Here is a 23,487-nt window from a genome sequence, read left to right as displayed (position 1 = left end):
ATCGCTTTGGGAAACGCGGCCAATGTCAATTAAGTCATTTCAAGCTGACAAGATTGGACACTAGATCTGCCACCATCTTTATTGTAGTTCAGACACCATTGCAATTACCTCTGTGTTGGGAGAGATATTAAAACATGGATTGCAACGTTGACCATTACTGTGCACACACACACAACAGCAACAACAACATGATTGACACAAAACTATCAAATGTTTTTTTCTTTCGCTCTGCTCACACCAGCCTCAATCCCTCACTGAGCTTATGGAAGATTAAGTGGAAATGACTGGATGATTGACATTTAAGCTGAGTCATAATAGACCATCTTTATAGGATTATAAGGCTGTGACTCGGAGGCCAGGTCAGGACCAGATTGACAAGATGACTTATCACGAGTCGGCCCGGTCCGATTTGACTGCACGCACACAATAGCTGGAGCCCCGGCGGCGTTGGCTCATTGTTACGTGAATGTTGAGAATTCTGGAGAGAATGTTAACATTGTGAGGAATGTGCTGGGCCACGTCTAGCTGAAAGAGGCAGGGGTGACCTCCGTCGCGACCTCTGACACTATGGGACGGCCACCCCTATATCCCTTCTCTTCCCCCACCTGGGTCCTCTATCTCCCGACCCCACCCACAGATCTCTACCCACAGACTCCTAGGTCCTCCATAATCCCAACCCCACCCACTACAGATCTGTGTAAACCAAGCTGTTGGGATGAGGTGTTGGAGGGGTGGAGTCTACTGCGGTCACACAGGGGTTAGGAGGAAAAGTTAACTGTAGCTCAGGGGTTCTCAAACCATTTTAGGCCGTTTTTAGGCCCCGAAATAAACATACTGTATATGAACTGGGGACCCCCACCCTGACAAGCAGTTGGAATTGTAGGTACAGTATTCATTTAATGAGTCAGTTCCACAGATGTGAAAATAGCAGAAACTGCGAGGCGTTGTGAGCATGTAGATCTGCTATTTTCACAATGTTCGCCTCTTGCTTACTTCATATTTGACAGTTTGGCCAGTTAGGTATTAAAATGGTCTTGAAAGTCCTTAAATTGTCACTTTATAAATGTGCAGATACCCTGTATAGTGTATACACTTATGTTGGTTTGTCTACCGATGAGTGAGATTCTTTAAACTTGGGGTCCCGACCCCAAGTTTGAGAACCACTGCTGTAGCTAGTTTCTTTCTGTACACTTACAATGATGTAAGTATAGGTAATTGTATATACAATTACATCTAAAATAATTAGAATATTGTGTAAAAATCAAACCTCGGTTCGAAGTGGAGCGGTGAATTTGAGCAGTTCCAGGTAATATATATATATATATATATATATATATATATATATATATATATATATATATATATATATATATATATATAATTGAACTCAAGTGTCCATGGCATGAGTAATCAATTTGAAAAAAGTCATTTTGGGGGTGAACTACTCCTTTAAGTCTTTAAATTGTGACTTCACTGTCATCTGGGGGGTATACATATTTTGGGGACCTCTCTGCGGGTCTTGACCCACAGATTGACAACATTAACCTCCTGTGGCAGGGGGAAGAGAATAGAATAGTCCCTGACTTTTTTTTCACCAATTTACATATTGACATGTGTCAATTCTTGTTTGCCCGTGGCTCGCTACGGTGGCTGCATGCTTCGTGAGCCTCCACTCTAGCGGCTATCACGGGTGTGTGTGTGTGTGTGTGTGTGTGTGTGTGTGTGTGTGTGTGTGTGTGTGTGTGTGGTAAAGTCGCACATGCGCAGATCCTGTTCAAACTCAACGGGACAGTTCTCACTTGACGGTGAGGACACACATTGCTGCTCATAGCGGAGCTGTGCTTCACACCGCTCCAAAAAACAGCAGATGCTATAGCACCCCAAATCATCACTGAATGCGGAAACCTCACATGGGACTTCAAGCAACTCTTGACTTCAGAAGGTTGACATTTCTATATTATAAATCCTTGTTTTGAGTGGTCTTGTGTAATATTGTAATATTCTGAAATATGGATTTTTGATATTCATGCCATAAAAACAAAAAAGGTTTTGAATATTTCACTGTATGCGCAATGTATCTCTAATATATGAAAGTTTACATTTTTGAATTATATTGCAGAAAAAAAGGAGATTTTACATAATATTCTAATTATTTTAGATGGATCTGTATACACACATCATAATATAAGTCAATAACAACTGCAGTACAGATCATATATCTTAAACTGACTTTATCATCCATCATCTTTTTGCTTCTAATTTTCTCTCTGGGTAAGGGTTATTGAGGATTGAGAATAATTAAAAAAAAAAAACTTTAGACTGATACAAAAAGAATACCTCTCAATCATCACTTAGAAGTGTGTGACGACTTTCTGTGTCTGAAGATATCTTACTTTGTTCAGGACATATTTGTAGGCGACTAGGCGTCAACCTATGGGCAGTAGTATGCCAACTGTTAATGTCGTGTTTACGAACCGCAAACCGACAAATCCTTGCTCGCTGCACCTCTAATGTTAGCTGTGTCAACTTGACTGACAACGGGGCATAACGTCATGACAAATTGATGACCGTATAGTCACGACTGGACACTCTGCATCCATTCCTCCCCTGCTGGACTCTCACAGTCTCACAGATGCTTTTAGTGGAGGAAATGGGTGGGAGGCAGGGGCGTCAATAGACAACATTCCTGGCCGATTGCAGGAGGGAGGCCCCGCCCCCAAGTCGAAAGGGAACTTCCGGGTTCTCTCTGTCAGGCATGCATATAAACGTGTTGCCAAGTCAATTTATTTACCTAAACTATCTTGTTTTTTTGCTTATTTATATTGCAAGAGTTGGCTTGTTTCGCTTATTTCTCTCACAAATTTTGGCAACACTGCCCAGCGCTGCAGTAAAAGATTATGACAATGAACTGAAAGGGTTAAACCAACGGAGGTTTTTTTTTCCAGCTGTCAGCTAGATGGTGCGGTGCGGTCATGGTCTCTTGATATGCAAGCCACCGCTATCTTCGATGTTTTTATTCTATCTACACCAGTTAATAGTATTGATGACATCCTTAACATATCCTAAACTCAGCAAACTCCCCAGAGAAGCAGCACGACTCACAACAACAACAACAACAACAACAACAAGGTAAAACTCTCATGCTAGCTAATTAGCATTGTTAGCTACGATCTTTTACTGTATGGTGACTACTACTCTTGTTACAACTAAGTAAAAGTTATTTTCACTTGTGACAACACAACATTGATTATAATTGAAATAAAAGCTCTTCGCTGTTGTGTTGTATCTGTGAATGCAATTGTTTTCTGTCTTTCAGACCTGTACTGTACGTCCATGCAGGACCAATGAAGCCAGATGTGAGGGTCGAGATCTCCTCATCATATTTATTGCAATAAAATATTTATACACACTTTTCTTTGACTTGTCCATGCCTTTTTTTTAACTGTTGAGGGTTTCAAATGTTGTACTGTATATTGTGTTATTGAGATAAGGAATGTTCCCAATGATGCTTTGAAGGAATGCTTTTAAACACTTGTCATTTTCAATTAATCCAGTTTGTTTTTGTATCTATTAAAGCCAAATGTATTCATTGTTTTGACGTGACAGTTTAGGATTTAATGATTAAATGAGCATTAAATATGAATGGATATTTATATTGCCTTGATTAGGATTAAATCGATGATTTACAGTGATATAGTGAAATGAACACAGCATAGGATGCACATAATAGGTGGGCTAATGTGTATTATGTCTATTCTGGAGTGGGTTGAGTTGTTGACAGGCCTATTTGTAAAAACATTAATGCATATCGTACACAACACAAGCCAACTGTGACTTCATGGTGACATCCCAGAAGAGTGGAGAATGGAGAAGATGACGTTTGACATGATCAACCAGCGTTCTGAAGGGAAAAGGTTTGCTAGCTAGAATCATACAACATTCGCTTCCATGAAATACTGATTAGGTTCAATGCTTGCTTTCAAATACACAAATCTGTTTATTTGTAGGCCTATATCAATTCAATTCAAAGGAGCTTTATTGGCATGAGAAGACATGTTTATATTGCCAAAGCAAGTGTCAAATAAAATAAAAACAGTTTAAAATGGCGAACATATAATATGACATGCAGTTGGAGGGAGTACAGCATTGTGTAAAAAGCTATGTCGCATTGTGACATTTTATATATATATACAGGGTATAAAGCTTTTGAAACAATTTAAATAGCGTTATTTTTTAAGAAGTTTGCATATGAAAAAAGGTAGTTTCATGACAGTACACTAGTACAAGGTCAACTAAAAGCATACGCCCAAGAAAGCCTATGGCATTGTTTCAATTGAGATCTCTTTTTTTTTCCTCCAACTCATAACATTGAATGACGGCAGAACGGGTGTGTATCGTCACAACTCATTTATTTATCAGCAGAGTGGATGAGTGTTGCCATTAAGTGACATTGTTAACATAAGTTACAAAGTAAAATTACAAAGTAAAACAATCCCGTCTCATTAGTTAAGAGGAGAATCAGATCAGATGAACGTAAACAGGAAATCGCGCTACGATCAAGCCCAAAAAAGGGCTTCCGGTCGGAAGTAGGGGGCGTGGCCAGGCATGTTGTCTATTGGGTATGGCAGGGGTATGCAGCTGCCATACCCTGGGTCCAGGGGGGGAAATAAAAGTAACTTTTAAATATAAATCCATGAATGTCTCTTTGTCTACCTGTGCTGGTTATTATGTTGTTAAATTACAGTAAGATAAGGTATATTCCCAGGTTCCGCAGGTCAGCTGCACAGGTGCAATGCATTATTGTTAATTGTGGCACGTTTACTAACATGCCAAGTTTAGCTGCACTTGAACAACCCTTCCAGGCTGCCATATCCAGCCCAAGAAACCGTAGAAACCTGGGTAAAAATCGGACAAAACTCTTTTTTTTTATTTTTCAGACATTGCTGCTATTTTACAAAATGCAATGCCTCTTTTCCATGAGGACTCCCATCTTTGCCATACCCTAGCTTTTGGTGAACTGACACCACTGGTGGGAGGCCGGGTGGGACTGGGGAGGGGGGGGGGGGGGGGGTGATAAACAGGTCCACTGTAGGCAGAGAGAGAAACTGATTGGGAAGGATTAACCTCTGACCCCGCAGGCCTCCCAGGGTGAAGAGCCAGTTCACAGAGTCACACACACCACGCGCGCGCAAGCACGCGCGCGCAAGTACGCGCGTGCAGGTGCGCGTGCATGTTGCGTTTGTGGACACACACACAAGCTTGTGTTGTTGCTTGAGGGGAAAATGAAAACCACTACTAACAATGATCTGGTAACTGTAATTGTATTACAATGAATAAGCAAAAAAAAAAACAGTAGGGTCCTTGCAGGTGCACTTAAGAAAATCGAGAGAGCAAGAAAGCATTTCTCAGTTTGATACTATTGCAAAATAACAGACACACAGCAAATTAAATGAAGGAAGCATCTCTGAGGAAGTTTTACCGTGCTCAACATGACGACAACGTAAAAGCAATGCAAAGCATGCACTGAAAGTATAGCAAAGTATGCATATGCACGTACATGCGGTACGTGTATATACGCTCACGCGCGCGCGCGCGCACACACACACACACACACACACACACACACACACACACACACACACACACACACACACACACACACACACACACACACACACACACACACACACACACACACACACACACACACACACACACACACTCCACTCTAATAAATTCATCCTGCTTTATGGAGGATCTGCCCGGCGATTATCCAGTCCACCCTTTTCTAGCTGAACATGTCTATTGGCTGGAAACTAGCCGGCCTTTCTCTGCTCCTTTCAGCCCCTTGTTCTGGGAAAAGCCTAAAGGGAAACATTTAGATTGGAGGGCTCTTTGAGACGCGCTGACAGTTGACTGATGACCGTCCATAAAGTGACAAAGCACGGCTGTGTGGTGGCCAGTGTGGCCCGCTGCCTCCCCATGGGAAACTAATTGCTCTGAATTGTTAACGGCAACATTATTTTTCTGCCAATCATTGCTTTTCAATGCCCCCGAAAATGAGCATGAAACAAGCCTTTTCAGCCGACAAAACGGTTAAATGTCCCCAATGTTGATCAAATTAACTTCGGCGCCGTGACAATGGACTATATTTGTGTGAAAATAATGGCGCGACACAAAGGCGGCCATTATGCCAGAGATTTCACAGTTGTAATGTAAAACTGTTCTCCCCTGAACCGGACCAGCCACCCTGAATGGGGCGTTGAAAAAAGAAACAAACTGCAGAATACAAAAGGAGTTTTCTTTTTTCTTTTTTTTTAGGAAGATGGGGGGAGGCATGTTGATTTTTATCTCAAGCTATCATTTCACATGCTCATTTGGTAACCGTGTTTCCCATCCTCTTTGGCAAATTATAGCATCCTTTTGACTCCATCAGCTGTCTCTGGAGAAACTAACTGAATTAGGACATCTTTTTTTCACTTACACATGCTACAGGCAGTAACTTTGTCTCCTTATGCCCGAACTATACTTTGTTCCGCCACCGTGTTCCGCATCAAAAACAGCCGATCTATAAGCTCACAACGGATCGCACCACGACACGCCTGAGATTTGCAGATCTGCGATTTTCAACACGCGACACGGGCGCGCAACTTAGTACACATCAGCCTTCACGGCAGTCTTGCCGGTCTTTTGAACATAATGCAACGGTTCAAAGGAGTTTTTCCCAAAATGGTTTAATAACATCTCAGCCGCCGCGGGGGGGAGAAAAAGAAAAGTAAATAAATCAATGAATAAAAATCTGGGAGAGCATAATGTTGTGTACTCACACACTCTATAAAAAGCTTTACATAATTATAAAACAATGATCCGAGGCGTATCTGAGGCAACAGAGTACATAATGCTCGACGCGGCACTGGGGGTGGGGGGGGGGGGGGGGAGCTCCCTACAGTATCTGGCGCTTTCAAAGGGAAGGAAAAACAAGCAGGGACCGCATTTCAAGCAGGGCTCTGCCTTTGCTCTCATGGAAGTAGTGGCCCATACACCTCAGCGTCACAAGGGGGGGGGGGAAAGTGGGACTGAGTTACTAGGGCCCAAGGTGGAGGGGCCTGTAATTATTTTATACTTTAGCTATTGAAAAATAGCTACCGCGCTGCGAGCTGTAGATCTGCTATTTCTGAAAAGTCATGAAAACGTGTGCAAATCTTTGTGTTTTTTTTAAGCAAACATTTGTAACTCAAATGTTGCTTCTGGGAGGTCCCTGGAACTAAATATTTTGAGATGGGGGTCCGTACCCAAATACTTATAATTTTGGGTGTCCTTTACATGAAAAGGTTTGAGCACCACTGATACAGAAACATAGGTTTTTCAAAAAACCTTAGAAGGATTTGAAATATTCAAAGAATTTTCAAGATTTTTCAAAAATAGCAGATCTACAAGCTCGCAGCGTGGCACTCGGTGCCGCGCTGCGAGGTTGTAGATCTGCTATTTTTCAATAGTTAAAGCGCAGAATACTGCATAATAATGCGTTCATGGGGGGTGGGCCCGCAGTGAATCCTTGTACCCAGGGCCCAGAATTTGGTGCGACACCCCTGAGCCCGGGCTAACAGAGGAGTGCTGTTTTTTGATGTGACTCAATAGCGAGGCGGGCCTGGCTAGCTAAACGCTGTTCCTTCTCAGCATTGTTCCCCGGGGACCCGCGAAGCGCTTTGGAGATAAACACCGTTTAGCAGTTAAAAGGGCCCACAGAGGGAAAAGGCTTATCAGATGTGTTTCTCAATGGGCCGTAAAGCTAGCATTATTAAGGCGCTGGGGCCCCTAGATAAGGGAGCGGGGAGCCTGAAGTTTTTGTGACACGAGATCTGCTGCAGCCGCGGCTCTCGCTTTCTGCCCGGGCGACTGAGGGATTGTTCAGATTCCTCCAGCAGCAACCCTGCACCTCAGCTCAGTGGCGTCAGTTCAGAAAAAGCTAAGGTATGGCAACATGACTGGTGTCTTGCACGCGCGCCACCAGTCATGTTGCCATACATGGAGTAAAAGTACAATATTTGGATCCGAGATGTGGCGGAGTAGAAGTAAACGTATTGGAAATTGGAAATACTCAAGTAAAGTACAAATACTTCAAAAGCGTACTTAAGTACAGTACTTAAGTAAATGTACTTAGTTACTTTACACCACTGCCCCCCACCCCCATACACACACACACACACAGAAATTGGAGATTAGAGCTCAGAGATGGGAGAGAGAGAGAGAGAGAGAGAGAGAGAGAGAGAGAGAGAGAGAGAGAGAGAGAGAGAGAAGAGGGAGACTAGAGAGGTGTGTGTGTGTGTGTGTGTGTGTGTGTGTGTGTGTGTGTGTGTGTGTGTGTGTGTGTGTGTGTGTGTGTGTGTGTGTGTGTGTGTGTGTGTGTGAGAGAGAGAGAGAGAGAGAGAGAGAGAGAGAGAGAGAGAGAGAGAGAGAGAGAGAGATGGGGAGGAGGGGGTGGCTATAGATTTTTTCCCTCCTCTCCCTTTTCCTGCTCTCTTTCTGGGGGTAAGAGTCAGAAACGAGGAACAATGGCCCAAAAAGATGGTTCCCAACCGGCCCGCTGAATGGGAACACTGTTGGTGGTAAGCGTTTCAATTCAAAAGCCCGGCCCTGGGCCACATTGTCCTCGCAGATCGGCGGAGGAGAATGGAGTTTGCTGGTGGCTGCCAAAAGGTTAGCGGTCCCTGTGAAAGGAGCGGCCCATTATTCACTGCACCCTTACAGAACCCAGCGAGCTCCCTTTGTGGGCCCTCCTCCCACCCTCTCTCTGCCTCCCCGTCGCCAGCTTTTCTCACTCTCTCTGCCGTTCCGGATCTGTGCCCGACTGACTAGTTCACCCCAAAGTGAGCGATTGAGGCACGATAATAATATCCCCTCCTCCTCACACACACACACACACACACACACACACCATCACACGTATTCTCCTGCATGAAATTTCAGCCTAGTCGGACTCGGAACATATATATCGTCGCTGTCGGGCAGAAACCTCGTATCTCCAAGTTTCAAATTTGTAATCCTTCGTACAAAGTAAAGCCCTGCTTCATCATACAAGGCCGTCGTGCAAAAGTAGTGAAAACAGCAGATCTACAAGCTACGCGAGGCGTTGTGTGCTTGTAGATCGCCCGTTTTTTTTTAAATCATTTTTAAAATGATAAATGCAAAACGAACGGTATTGGACATACAAGCTTTTCACCCGACGACGACGATATAACAACAACCTCCCCAGCCAATCCCCGCCCATACCACCTACCCTTAACATCCACTCACCCTTTCAGGCGGTGAGCAAGCCCCCCCCCCCCCCCCCCCCCCCCTTTTCCATTGTCACCTTTTAATGATATGGCCCGGAATTAACAGCGAGGACACCTTACCCCCGACACCAAGGGATTTAAAGAAAAAGAGAGAGAGCGAGAGAGAGAGAGAGAGAGAGAGAGAGAGAGAGAGAGAGAGAGAGAGAGAGAGAGAGAGGGGAGCGTGGAAACTGCCACTCAGCCAAAACAAGTGCTATTCAATCCACAATACCGCCGCCCCGCCAAAACCCCTTCGCCATTTAGGGCCTCGTATTTACGAGGTGACTTTTAAAAATAAATCAACCTTTGGAGAGTGCTGCAAAAGTGCGCACGGGAGGGAGGGAGGGAGGGGTGGGTGCGGGGGGGGGAGTGTACGATCAAAACCCCTCAGTGTAAGCAACAAGAAAGGTCCTTTTGAAACTTCATTAGGCCAGTAAATCCAGGTAACTTAACGGCATTAAAAAAAGAAAAAATCGTCGGAACTGCCATATACCTTAAAACACTGCCACTCCCCTGTCCATTAAAGGCATTCTTTCATCAAATGAAGAAGGAAGACGTAAAAGGGGGAGACGCGGGGGGGAAAGGGGGAGGGAGGGGGGGGGGGGGTGTCTTGGAGAGAATTCTCTAATACTCTAAAAAGTGCCTCCATAACTCACGCACGTCAGAAAGCAGGGTGATAATATATGCCCACCCATATATACATCTACGTGTAGTTATCCCATGAAGACCTGGAACGCACTCTGTGCCACTTTAGATCTTAACCACTTTAACCGTTATTTTACACGTTGGCCATTCAGATATACTGCTATGAGCTTGTATATACCCCTAGGGGGTCCTCAGAATTAATACAGGGGGTCCTCCAAATCTTTTTTATATTAACAACTTGAACCCTAGTGTCCATATTCTGAGAACTGTAGCCGAAAATAGCCGATCTACAAGCTCGGCTATTTTCATCAAAGAGGTTTGGTGTAGAGGGGAAAAAGAGCACAGAGTAAAAGGTCAACTTTATTAAGTATTGACAGTTCACATGGTTATCTGAAACACAAATTGACATGAATCCAAAATACACTGATGATTGTGCTGTCAAAAGATGAAACTATATGGAATCTTTGAAAAGGTTGTGGGGGTCCCTGCTTCATCTCTCTCTCAACTAAGGGGGACTTGGCCTGAAAACGTTGAAGACCCCTGTTCCTAATGGGTTATTCAAAGTGGAGGTGGCGCGGAGCCGCGGCGTGCATTCAGATGCCACTTTGAATGGGAGGTCACCCACCGAGGGGCTGGTACTGGTGCTTTTATTCTGCCTGCGTGGCCAGGTAGGGAGCAGAGGGGTTGATCCAACGCACTCTATCATTCTCCTCCACTGTAAATGGATATCCTATAAATCACATTATAGGCCCGGCCCTGGGAAACAGGAGGGGGACTCGGCTATATACAGCCTGTTTGCATAGCAGGTAGGGGTGGGCGATATGGAAAAATACAATATCACGATATTTTCCCAAGCTGTATCACGATACACGATTTTATCACGATTCTTTTTCACGTTGGTTTTTATGGTTATTTTTTAAGTTACTTGACAAAAACTAGACTCGCTGGGTTCCTTTTGGGAGGTCTAAATTGAACTTTACAAGAACGTAACTCTGACAGCATACAAGTGAAACCAATTGGACCCTTACGGGTCCATTTGGTTTCATTTGTATACTGTCTGAGTTAAGTGGAGACCTTGACATTTTAAAGTTTTGAGAACTACTGATTTGGACCAAAATGCAGGTTGCAATGAATCTCTGTTTTAACGATTAAACAGGATTTTTTATAAGGCTCCCTCAATTGTATCACGATATATACGATACCTCTGACATGGCGTATCGTCTCAACATTGTATCGTCTCAACGATAATTATCACCATATCGCCCACCCCTAATAGCAGGGCATGATGTCTGGCAGATACTACTAGCATTGTGATGCTGTGGAAGAATAAGCCATGAGGGGGAAAAGAAGAGCTAAGGATCGTAGGAAAGGATGGAGGCTGCAGAGAGGACTTGGAGAAGAGGATAGATTGAGGGTGAGAGAGGGCAGAGTATCAGAGAGAGAGAGAGAGCCATGGGAGAGTCGTAAGAGAGAGAGAGAGAGAGTGTGTGTGTGTGTGTGTGTGCGTGTGCGTGTGCGTGTGTGAGAGTGAGAGTGAGAGTGAGAGAGAGAGAGAGAGAGAGAGAGAGAGAGGAAGGAATAGAACAGAGCTGTATTTACCACTATAAGCCCTATTTTATACGTTGCAATGCGACATATCTGCTATTTTTGAAGATTGCTAAAGGTCTATAATGACATGACCAGCATAGGGACGCCAGGTGGAAACTGGCCAAGAGTCAAATGAACAATCCAGATTTGAAGGGTAGTGGTTTAAACCACATGCACCTACACTAGAAGTGAATCCTGATAGAACCTATACTCTCGTCTATGTCCTACTCTGTCTCAGCTGTCGCTTCTTGTCCCATAAAGCAAGGGTCTTCAACAGGGGGTCCAGGACCCCTAGGGTGGTCCTCAGTTACTAGAGGGGCTGCCAAATCTTTGTGTGATAGGATCATGTTTTTTTACATTAACCACTTGAACCCTAGCACCCCTATTCTGAGTGCTGCGCTGCAAGGCGTTATAAGCTTGTAGATAGGCTATTTTTGGCAAAGAGGTTTATAGAGGGAAAAGAAGAACAGACTAAAGTATTTGATGGTTCAAGTGGTTACATTTCTGAAAATACACATTACTCCAACATGATGACAGTGCTGTCAAACATGTCTAAGCTGTCTAAGAAATCTATGAACATAATCTGCAACACAATTTTATACAATATGTTGTGGGGGTCCCTGCTTCATCTCTCTCTCAGCTAAGGGGTCCTTGGCCTAAAAACGTTGAAGACCCCTGCCATAAAGAATTAAACCCTACAATGAACAGCGGTGGAGGGCAAAATGACAGAGAGAGAGACAGAGAGAGAGAGAGACAAAAGTGTGCATGGCAGAAGGACGGACAGACAGTCGGGAGAGACAGGCTGACAGACTGAAACCTGATTTACTCTTCGCTGTACGACGTGCTGAAAACAGCCGATCTACAAGCTACCAAGTTTGTGCATCAGCCATTTTCAATGAAGCATTAGTGTCAAGAGGGAGAGACGCACCTGTCCAGGACGTATCCCAGGGCTTTCTGCCTGGTCCCAGAGTAGACAGACGGGCTCTTCTCCCAAGCAACCAGGTTGGAGGCATCGTGGAACAGGTGGATGTTCACCAGGTCAAAGGCACTGAGGAGGGGCCAAAGAAAGAACACAGTCTGAATGAATGAGGTAAATGACACACAGGTAGGGGTGGGTGATATGGTGATAATTATCGCTGAGACGATACAATGTCTCCACGATATGCCTTTTCAGAGGTATCGTATATATCGTGATACAATTAGCCAGTAGCTATGCCCCTCCCGAAAAAGCTTTTGTCCAATGCTAGCTTAGCAACCAGCAGCTTGCCAAGGCTGTTGCCAAGGCAAACCTTGGCAAACAGGAAGTTATTCTAAGCTAGCATTGGACAAAAGCTTTTTGGGAGGGGCATAGCTACTGGCTAATTGAGGGAGCCTTGTAAGAAATCCTGTTGAATCGTTAATACAGAGATTCATTGCAGAATTCAATTTAAACCTGCATTTTGGCCTAAATCAGTAGCTCTCAAACTTTAAAATGTCAAAGTCTCCCCTTAACTCTGACAGTATACAAATTTCATTTGTATACTGTCAGAGTTACATACTTGTAAAGTTAAATTTAGACCTCCCAAAAGGAACCCAGAGAGTCTAGTTTTTGTCAAGTAACTTGAAAAATAACCATAAAAACCAATGTGAAAAAGAATCGTGATAAATTTGTTTATCGTGATACAGCTTGGGAAAATATTGTGATATTGTATTTTTCCATATCGCCCACCCCTACACACGGGTAAGTATTTTGTCATTATCAGGCAGTAACCAAGTTTCAAATGAGTATGTTTTAGATCGGATATTTTCACTATTTATTCATTTTTATTTTACATAATAATGAAAAGGGAAGGTTTTGGAGGTTTCGATCCGACAGCGACGATTTCCAACACCTGGGATGGAAAAAAAAACAGTCTCTCTCATTGTGGAATGCCGTTGAAGTCTGTTGTAGCTGTGTAATGGATGGTCTTTTTTAATATTTGTATATCCACAATACTGTAGATACTGTTCACTACTTTTGTATGATGAAGTAGGGCTTTAATTTACAAAATAAACATACAAATGTGAAACTTGAAAGATACAGCATTTCTGCCTGACAGTGACGATATTCAATCAATCAATCAATGAACTTGCAGTAACAGATAGGAACTGTATATTTTATAATAGTGTAGGAATGTGTAGGAAGTTCTATCTTTGCAGTGTTGATTTCGTTGACTAAAACTATGACGAAAAATGTTTGTCGACAGCGTTTTTTTCACTGACGAAAACGAAATAAAAACGAAATAAAAAGTAAGCTGTGATGACTAAAACTAAGACTAAATATATTGACTATTTCGTCAGCAAAATAAAAACTAGACTAAAACGTTAGGGAGGGACTAGTGGAGAAGAGAGTCATTTTATGTTTGGTTGCTCTCAGGTGTTGCGTGCTGAAAATAGCAGATCTACAAGCTCACAACCAAGTGTAAAATCAGTCATTATGATGCCATCAAAGCCTGCCAAAATACATTTCAGTTGACTAAATCAACTGTAGATTTAGTCTCCTAAAAGCTTATGATATTCAGTCAACTAAAACTAGACTAAAACTAAAACTTTTCAGGTGACTAAATAATGACTAAAACTAAATTACATTTTATTCAAAAGACTATGACTAAAACTAAATCCAAATTTGTTATCTTTGTGGTGGAATGACATTTGCCCCTAACCAACCAGACATAGAAAAGAAATGTGTGAATGGAGTGCTGCGATGAGCTCATGTGATTGGCTTGGCTCCAGGTGGTACCACTTAAACCTTTTAGAGATGTGTTGTACGTTGCAGTGAGTTCAGCATGTAGGCTGGCTTTTTAACTGAAACGTTTTGGAGGCGGAAAACGGTTTTGGAAACATTTGCCCAAAACAGGGATGCTAGAGTTAATTAATTCCTCACTGGCAACCAAATTGAGAGGATATTGAATAACAAACACAATATTGCTTAATAAATGTTTATCCTTTCATCTTTCAGAATAAAATGAACGTCCAGGGTTTAGACAGTACTAGACCAGAATACAATGGTAATACAAATGCTCTCTGTGGTTAGTTTGTACTTGGACATGCTGCATGAACGTGATCTACTCCACAAAATAGAACAATACAACAAAAGCCAGAACATTTGAAAGGTGTTAGTACAATAGATCAGGGGTTCCCAAACTTTCTTGGCTCAGGGCACCCCTATAAATACCTTTTTCATCCGAGGCACCACTAGATTATATTCATCATTTTCACTCCTGACACCTTATGTTTATGGCATATTTTAGCGATTATGTTGAGAGGAAAAGGTTGAGGTAATAGACATTTTCGTTAGAACTGACTGAAAATAACTTTGTACTTCAAGTTTAAAATAAATTCCAAATATTATCAAATTATCTCGCGGCACCCCTGGACTGCCGTCACGTCACCCCAGGGTGCCACGTCACCCACTTTGAAAACCCCTGCAATAGATGACAGTCAATTTAGCACAGCGACTTCTATGTGATCATCATCTCTTTTTTACAATAAGTGGAAAACCTCAAGCATTTTAAAATTGATTTTGAACAATTTTTTGAGACAGGGCTGATAGATATACAGAATTCAGGCTTAAGTTATTTTCCATGTAAAATTGCATGCGCTAGTTATTCTGACAAGTGACAAGGTGTTGAGTTTTGTTGCCGAAAGGCATACAAAATAAAGACATCAAATCACAGACACAGCACTCAAGTAAACACAACACACAGGTCTCTGTGACACTGTCCCTTAGGAGAACGGTGAGACACAGCGATATACATTGACAAACATTGGCCTGTTCATCAAATCAGCCTAAAGGTGTCTTTTTGACATTGTGCTCCAGACGGCAGTAGCTAGACTAGAGGAACACGTCTTATCTCATGGAGGTTATTTGGCCAACATGCTCTGGAACAAATGAATATATGCATGATCTCTGTTATCTGTCTCCCTTTCCCTGATCCCATCTTACGATTCCTCACCGAGTCTCCCTCTGGCCTGTCAAACGTCATGCCTCTATTAAACGGTTACCATTTCAGCTCTTTAGTTCTCATGTCATCCTTCTATTAGATTACAATCCCCCCACGACCACCTCTCAATCTCCCACCCCACCCACCCTCCCCCCACCCTTCCAATCTCTCTCCCTCTGTGCTGGAAGCAGACGGGCTGTATTCATTCTGTGCACAGGTTCCAATTGCATGTAATGTTTTTTGTCATCTGTCATATGCAACTGCTTGACTAACGTGATTACGCCTAATCCAATCCCCGGCCAGCTTCTATAGCATGCTGTCCGGCCGGCCGCGGGAGAGAGACTCAACTATCCCTCTCTCTCTCTCTCAATCACTGAATCCCTCCCTCTCTCTCTCTCTCTCTCTCTCTCCTCTCCTCTCTATGCTGGCTGTGACAACTGGACCTTGTAAACCTCCCTGGGAGAGGATCCGCTATGGATCCGCGGTGAAACTGAACCTGACAGACACCGTTCAGTCTTCATTTAAAATGGGAATGATACAGTTGTAATGACACGGGGGGCTGCATAAAGATTAGGTTGGATACGTAGCATTGGAATAATAGGCAGCGTAATAGGAAATGATTGAAGGAGGGGGGCTCACCAGTCGGCCAGGGCCCACCGCGTTCTGATGAAACCTTTCCGGGACCACTTGCACTGCGGGACAGAAAAATGGTACAGAGCAGATATGGTTAATGATTATTGACAAAGAAATCATGGACCTTTTGGGTGCATTTTATCAAATATCAGAAGGTCAAAACGAGAGAGGTAATTATTACACATGATCTATAAGGTAAAGAAATACTTCCTCTGGGAGCACGCACGCACGCACGCACGCACGCACACACAGTATATTTTAAGGCAATTTTGCTTTTATTTACGCATGAAAGCAGAGTGATAAAAAACAAAGGCCAGCACAGATCTCATAGCTGGAATAGAACAGTAGACGCCGCAATTACATGGTCATTGCACACAATACATGAAACACATTTTCATTATGCCCATCTACAAGCATATCTTTTTATTTTAACCACCTAAACACTATTTTATTCCTTAAAGAAATAGCCAATCTACAAGCTCACAAGGATGTGTGCCTAAGATCATCCTTCTTAGCAATTTCTTTTGCCAATTCCTGAACATGTTTTCCCAGGGGTGGTGGAATGTAGGCTAGGGGAGGCTAAACCTTCCTTTACTGCTGGCTATTGTGCATACAACAGATTATGGATGTAGATACAGTATGTCTGGATTATAGTGTGCACATTGTCATGTGCACAAGAGCCTAACGTTAACGTTAATGTTACTATCGCCGAATTAGTTACATTTTCGCTAGAAACAGACTGTATCAAATATGAGTGACTGACTATCATAAACCATACAGAGCCAACTCCCCGACAATATCGCAAAGACCGTTTGTTTATTTTTGGACCACAATGCTTATATGAGACGATTTTAAGATGACTCAATGTTATTCTCCATAGAGAAATGACTTCCGTGGAACCGGGGGATGAGCGAGTCACGTCATGACTTCGTTACTCTATACAACAAGTGTGCAGCTGTTTGATCGCATCCCCTCCTGACTTGAGTGAATTTTCCAATCACAAGATCTCAAAGATGTCGCAGCTCAAACGGCACATGATTTAACATGAAGCTAGTTATTAAATGAGGGACAAATTGATGATGTGCGTATTCTCATTTTGAATAATGTGCTCTTTCCCCCTCTACTTCTCTCCCACTCTCTCCCTCCCTCCCCCTCTCTCTCTCTCAGGGGCGTCAATTGGGTATGGCAGGGGTATGCAGCTGCCATACCCTGGGTCCAGGGGGGAAAATAAAAGTTACTTTTAACTATAAATCCATGAATGTCTCATTGTCTATCTGTGCTGGTTATTATGTTGTTAAATTACATAAAAATGACTACAAATGCAAAATTTAACAAAATGGTCACTTTAACAAGGTATTATAATTATATTCTCCCCATCTTGACAAAATGGTATATTCCCAGGTTCCGCAGGTCAGCTGCACAGGTGCAATGCATTATTGTTAATTGTGGCACATTTACTAACATGCCAAGTTTAGCTGCACTTGGCTGTTGCTAAGGTATGGCAACATGACTGGTGCCTTCACCAGTCATGTTGCCATACCTTAGCTTTTTCTGAACTGACGCCACTGCTCTCTCTCTCTCTCTCTCTCTTTCCAAGGTTCCCAACAAGGAGTTAACTGCAGTGATGAATAAACTAATTACGGGCCAGGTCACATAATTACAAATTGACTAATTTTATTTTAAAAAAAGGAAGAAAAAAAATCGCAGATGCAAATTAAAGGGTTGAGATGTATTTGATTGCGCCTCACATCCTTCAATCTGCATTAGGACAAGATTAACTGTATCAAATTGAATTACATTAGCATACTTGAATTAATCTACGCTGCCCCCGCAGAATGTATGTGCCCAATTATACCTCGCTGTCCCAAGACTGTGACTTTGAAACGACTATTTACTTGTGAGTCGTCGCGAGTCCGAGGTACAAAACGAATTCGCTATAATATTGTCGTGCTTGAATTAAGAAAAACCAAAAGAATTCTGTTAGCTGTCTCAGCGGCGGGCATAATTGATCGCCGTGACGTGGTGATAAAACGGAATCGAGTGGACGAATGAGTCAAGACGCGGGGGTTAGAAACAAACGTAAGCGATGAGGAATGACTTAAGCCATTTAGGCTTGGGAATTATTTAATGCTTTAACTATTGAAAAACAGCAGATATACAAGCTCGCAGCGCGGCACCGAGTGCCGTGCTGTGAGCTGGTAGATCTGCTATTTTTGAAAAATCATGAAAATGTGTACAAATCTTTGAATATCTAATTTTTAAAGTGAACATTTGTATAAACTCAAATATTTGCCTCTGGGGAGGTCCAAAATATCTTGAGACGGGGGGGGGGGCGGTGGCCAAATACATATCATTCTAGGGGTCCTTGACATGAAAGAGTTTGAGAACCACTGACGTAGAAACATGTGTTTTTTTCCAAAAAACCCTAGAAGGATTTAGAAGACACTTATAGAATCGGGTCAAAAATAGCAGATCTACAAGCTCAGAGCGCGGCACTCAGTGCCGCGCTGCGAGCTTGTATATCTGCTATTTTTTAATAGCTAAAGCATAAAATGATACGCAAAAATAATGCGTACCCGGTCTAAATGTGTTTAATAGGCCCCAGTAATCAAATTTATGTGTTTTGTAAGATGCTTATGTGCACTACAGTAGATTCTAAGTATGTTCAATCCTGCATTACTTTTTCCCCCTCCCCCCCGCATGGAAGATTCATAAGTGGAGTTTGCGGCATAGCGTAGCGCGTGCGCTTTTGGCCGTGCGGCCGCTGACATAACGTCAATACCAAGTTGGAGAAAGAAAGTGGAAGGACGGTGAGGGTGAGGAGGCAGAGGATGAAGAGTCTGGCAGCGAGGGGAGGGGGGAGGGGAGGGAGGGAGGGATGGTGGACGTATACGCGGTCCCCATACGTGCAGCCCAGAGACAGCCAGCCAGAGACATTTAATCTCGATTTAATTTAAAGAGCCATTAACTACAATCACAGCATTAAAATCCATCACTTCCCTGACATGCAGCCTCAGATTGCCCCATTTCCTCCACGTATGACTGATTGACCCCATACTCATCGCTTGCTTATGAACACACACACGCGCACAGGACACGACACGTGTGCACAAACACACACACACACACACAGAGATTCAAATGCATGCGCTCATACATACATAGACACTCACTCACGCACACACACACACACACACACACACACACACACACACACACACACACACACACACACACACACACACACACACACACACACACACACACACACACACACACACACACACACACACACACACACACACACACACAGTAAAGACAAAGAAGACCACTAACCAAATCAACTCTGGAGTCTCTTTTTATTTTGGTCACACCATTATACGTATACTGTAGGTGCACGTTTTCCAATAATTGTTTTTTTGAAAATTAAAATGAAAACATAAAAACGAGAATGTTTTATAGAAGCGACTCCCCAACTGTTGAGCAGTGGCTGTGCATTGTGGAGGAAATCTATGTAAGACTCAGTCAGGATACAGTAAGAGTTGTTTCTTGAAAAACGGGAAAAATGGACTGAATATATGAAGAATTACACCACAAAGGATTGAAAAGGACTGTAATATGATAATGAAAATGATGTCAAATATTGACCCTGTGAATATGTGCGCATGTGACAAAATAAAAATGTAGTAAAAAGAAAATTAAAAAAAAATGCCATTCTGCAAACTCATGAGTCATGGTTACTGTCAAATGGAACAAGCATCTTCAAAGAAGTTCCAAGGCAGGAGGGAAAATGTTTCCGTTTCTTTGAGGGGTTGTCTTTTATTGTACAGTAACACTTCTACGACAGTGGTTCTCAACCTGTGGATGATTGGCTTAAAGGAGACATCCAGACCAAAACACATATAGGGTTAAATCTGCCTTTTATCATACCCCTTCATACCTGCTTTATTCGATTTTTTTCATAGCTGCCCCTGTTGCTAGATTTCGGCTGCCCCTGTTGCTAGATTTCGCGGGCTCTCTCATAACTAACACAGTGGATTGTCCTTAGGCTAGTGCGGTTATTTATTTAGCTTCAAAGTTAGTATTTTTTGATTGGATTGTGTTTACACAACGTCCTGAGACTAACCAAACCGCTGTTTTGACCTCACAGGCACCCTTACTTGTCAAACAGACCCCTCCCTCCCCTCCCTTTCTAGCCTCTCCTCTCCCTGCTCTGGTGCAGAGCAGAAGCCGTTTGACAAGTAAGGGTGCCTGTGAGGTCAAAACAGCGGTTTGGTTGGTCTCAGGGCGTTGTGTAAACACAATCCAATCAAAAAATACTAACTTTGAAGCTAAAGAAATAACCGCACTAGCCTAAGTCAGCCAGTCAACAAACCAACATAAGGTTTAAGTGTATAGAGGGTATCTGCACATTTCTAAAGTGACAATTTAAGGACGTTTTAATACTTCTAAAATGACAAATTAAATATTGGCCAAATTGTCAAATATTAGAGGCTGTTGAGAGCATGTAGATCTGCTGTTTTCACAATAGAACTGTTATACAAAATGTAACGCCTCAACTCTTAGTGCTCGTCTGGGTTAAAATATGATTATTTTGGGGGTCGCCGCCTGAAAAGGTTGAGAACCACTGTTTTATTATACAGTGCCACACTTCTACGACACAACGGCACGAATGCCTCACAGTACAATCGACTGGTCTCTCCAGTCGCTCCACAAGGACAACATTTCTCCGTGTCGGTTGATATGATGACATCATCATGGTTGTTCCGCTGCAGCTGATGCCAGAGCCAACGGCTGACACAGATGCTGTCTGGCACCATTTAATCTGTCCCTGGAACATCATCGCTCGCCCACCCCCCCCGACACACACAACCACACACACGCACAACGCACGTGTACACACGCGTGCACACATACACACCCCACTACTAAACCTCTGCCTTGCATGTTTGTTTAGGGCAAGGGTCTTCAACAGGGGGTCAGGGACCCCTACTAGGGGGTCCTCAGAGCTACTTCAGGGGGTCCTCCAAATCTTTGTGTGATGGAAAGAAAAAAACAAAATCTCCTTTTTTAGTAGTATTCTTAACCAGATTCGGAGAACTTTAGCCAAAAATAGCAGATCTACAAGCTCACAACGCCTCGGCTATTTTCGGCAAAGAGGTTTGGTGTAGAGGGGAGAAGTATTGACGGTTCAAACGGTTAGATATCTGAAAACATAAAATTGACGTGAATCCAAAAATACACTGATGATTGTGCTGTCAAACGATGAAACGATATGGAATCTATGAACAGGTTGTGGGGGGTCCCTGCTTCATCTCTCTCTCTCTCAACTAAGGGGTCCTTGGCCCGAAAACCTTGAAGACCCCTGGTTTTAGGGAAAAGAGGCAGATTTCCATGTAGACACAAAGGTACAGTATAATTTACCTTACACTTAAGGTCTGATGGCCTGGCTGTTTAGGCGTGTGTGCACGTGCGTGTGTGTGTGTGTGTGTGTGTGTGTGCGCTCCGTGTGTGGAGGGTGGTGGTGCAGTTTGCTGGGGTCAGAGGGGGAGCGGTAAAGGTCACGGGGCTAGGGGTGACACTGGGTGACCTTCCCCGGGGCCGTGGCGGTGTCCCCTCCCATGACAGTGATGAACAGCCCTTACACAGCGGGTCACATCCAGGGCTGCCGGCCAATATGGAGATGGAAACAACTACCCCAGACCAGGGCAGGGGTCTTCAACGTTTTCAGCCCGAGGACCCCTTAGTTGAGAGACAGATGAAGCAGGGACCCCCACATCCTTTTCGTAGATTCCAATATAGTTTCATCGTTTGACAGCACAATCATCAGTGTATTTTGGATTCATGTCAATTTATGTTTTCAGATATTTAACCACCAGATATTTAACCAGTTTATTAAGCAATAAACTTGACCTTTCACTCTGTACTTAGTCTGCTCTCTGTCCCCTCTACACCAAACCTCTGCCAAAAATAGCTGATCTACAAGCCTCGCGCCGCGAGGCGTTGTGAGCTTGTAGATCTGCTATTCTTGGCTAAAGTTATCAGAATATACTGAGACGCTAGGGTTCAAGTGGTTAATATAGAAAAGGAGAAAAAAAGCTTCTAGCACACAAAGATTTAGAGGACCCCTGTAGTAACTCTAAGGACCCCTAGTGTCCCGGACCCCCTGTTGAAGACCCCTGCTTTAAGTAAAAAATACTGCTATAAGTATCAATACTGCTATATAGAAGTACTCTGTTAAAGTATTGGTATCAAAATGTACTTAAAGTACCAAAGTAGAAAGTACTCATTTCGTTCGATCTATACAAGCTCACAATGCCTCACATCGCAACGCATTGTGAGCTTGTAGATCGGCTATTTTCAAACGGTCAAAATGTATAGTATAGGGTTGAAGTGGTAAATGTATGTTTTGTAATAATAATCAATCTACAAAGTAACTAGTAACTAAAATGTTCAAATAAATGTAGTGGAGTAAAGTATAATATTTGATCCAAGATGTAGTGGAGTAGAAGTAAAAGTATAGGAAATTGGAGGGGAGGGGGAGAATCATGGTACTGTAGGCTCATGTGTTTGTGTGCGCGTCCACTGTAAGGGACTATATCAAACAGAATCCCAATTCACCCTTTGTCAAGAGTAAGACCCGCCCATTGTCCCGCAGTTCCGCCCCTCTTCACACCCATTGGTTGCTGTGTCTTGGTGGGACACTCCATCCACTACCCACAGGCTTTTAATTGCATTTAAACGTTTTAATTATGCATAGTCCTTTTTTTTTCAGCTGTTTTCATTATTATTATTATTTCTTGTGCAATATTGTCTATTGTTCCCTATTTTGTTGCTTTTAATTGTTTTTTCCATGAATTGTTTGAAATGTTTTTGTTTTTAACCTGTACAGCACTTTGGTTCAGCTTGACTGTTTGTAAATGTGCTATATAAATAAAGTTTGATTGATTGATTTTAATTCAGTTGCTTCGTATTGTTATTCTGTTCTAATTTCAAACTTGGTTTCAGTAAAATGGAGCTGCTCAGTGGCAGTATAGTGACCCAGCATGTTTTTATTTCTCAAAAAACGATGTTTTAGCAAATTCAACATAAAAAAGGCGGAACCAGGGCAGGACAAGGCAGATGGGAGCCTGCTGGTTGGTCAGTTCAGGGACCAACCAGAAGGCTAACAAAGGGTGAATTACAGAAGAAACCACTCCATAAAAACTCTACACTCGTCGTGTCTGTTAGAACTTTCCCCCTGCCGTCAAATGTCAGCTGTGTCACTGTGTACGAGCACACAGAGGGGAGATAGAACGCTTCCAACAATGACCCCCCCCCCCCACCCACCTCATCCCAACCACTCT

General features: G+C 43.0%; 1 protein-coding gene across 1 annotated transcript in view; it reads right to left on the bottom strand.

Annotated features, from left to right (window-relative positions):
* inpp5a (inositol polyphosphate-5-phosphatase A) overlaps window positions 1–23,487 on the bottom strand; it is a 268,437-nt gene that overhangs the window by 91,246 nt on the left and 153,704 nt on the right. The window contains exons 7-8 of the mRNA XM_080740502.1: window positions 16,148–16,200; window positions 12,475–12,594 (exon numbers count right to left, since the gene is read on the bottom strand). Coding sequence (XP_080596628.1) covers window positions 12,475–12,594; window positions 16,148–16,200 — 173 coding nt within the window. The remainder of the gene's footprint in view (window positions 1–12,474; window positions 12,595–16,147; window positions 16,201–23,487) is intronic.

Source organism: Nannobrachium achirus (genome assembly GCF_963921795.1).
Source record: "Nannobrachium achirus genome assembly, chromosome: 13".
NCBI lineage: Eukaryota > Metazoa > Chordata > Actinopteri > Myctophiformes > Myctophidae > Nannobrachium > Nannobrachium achirus.
This window is presented reverse-complemented; position numbering and strand designations above follow the sequence as displayed.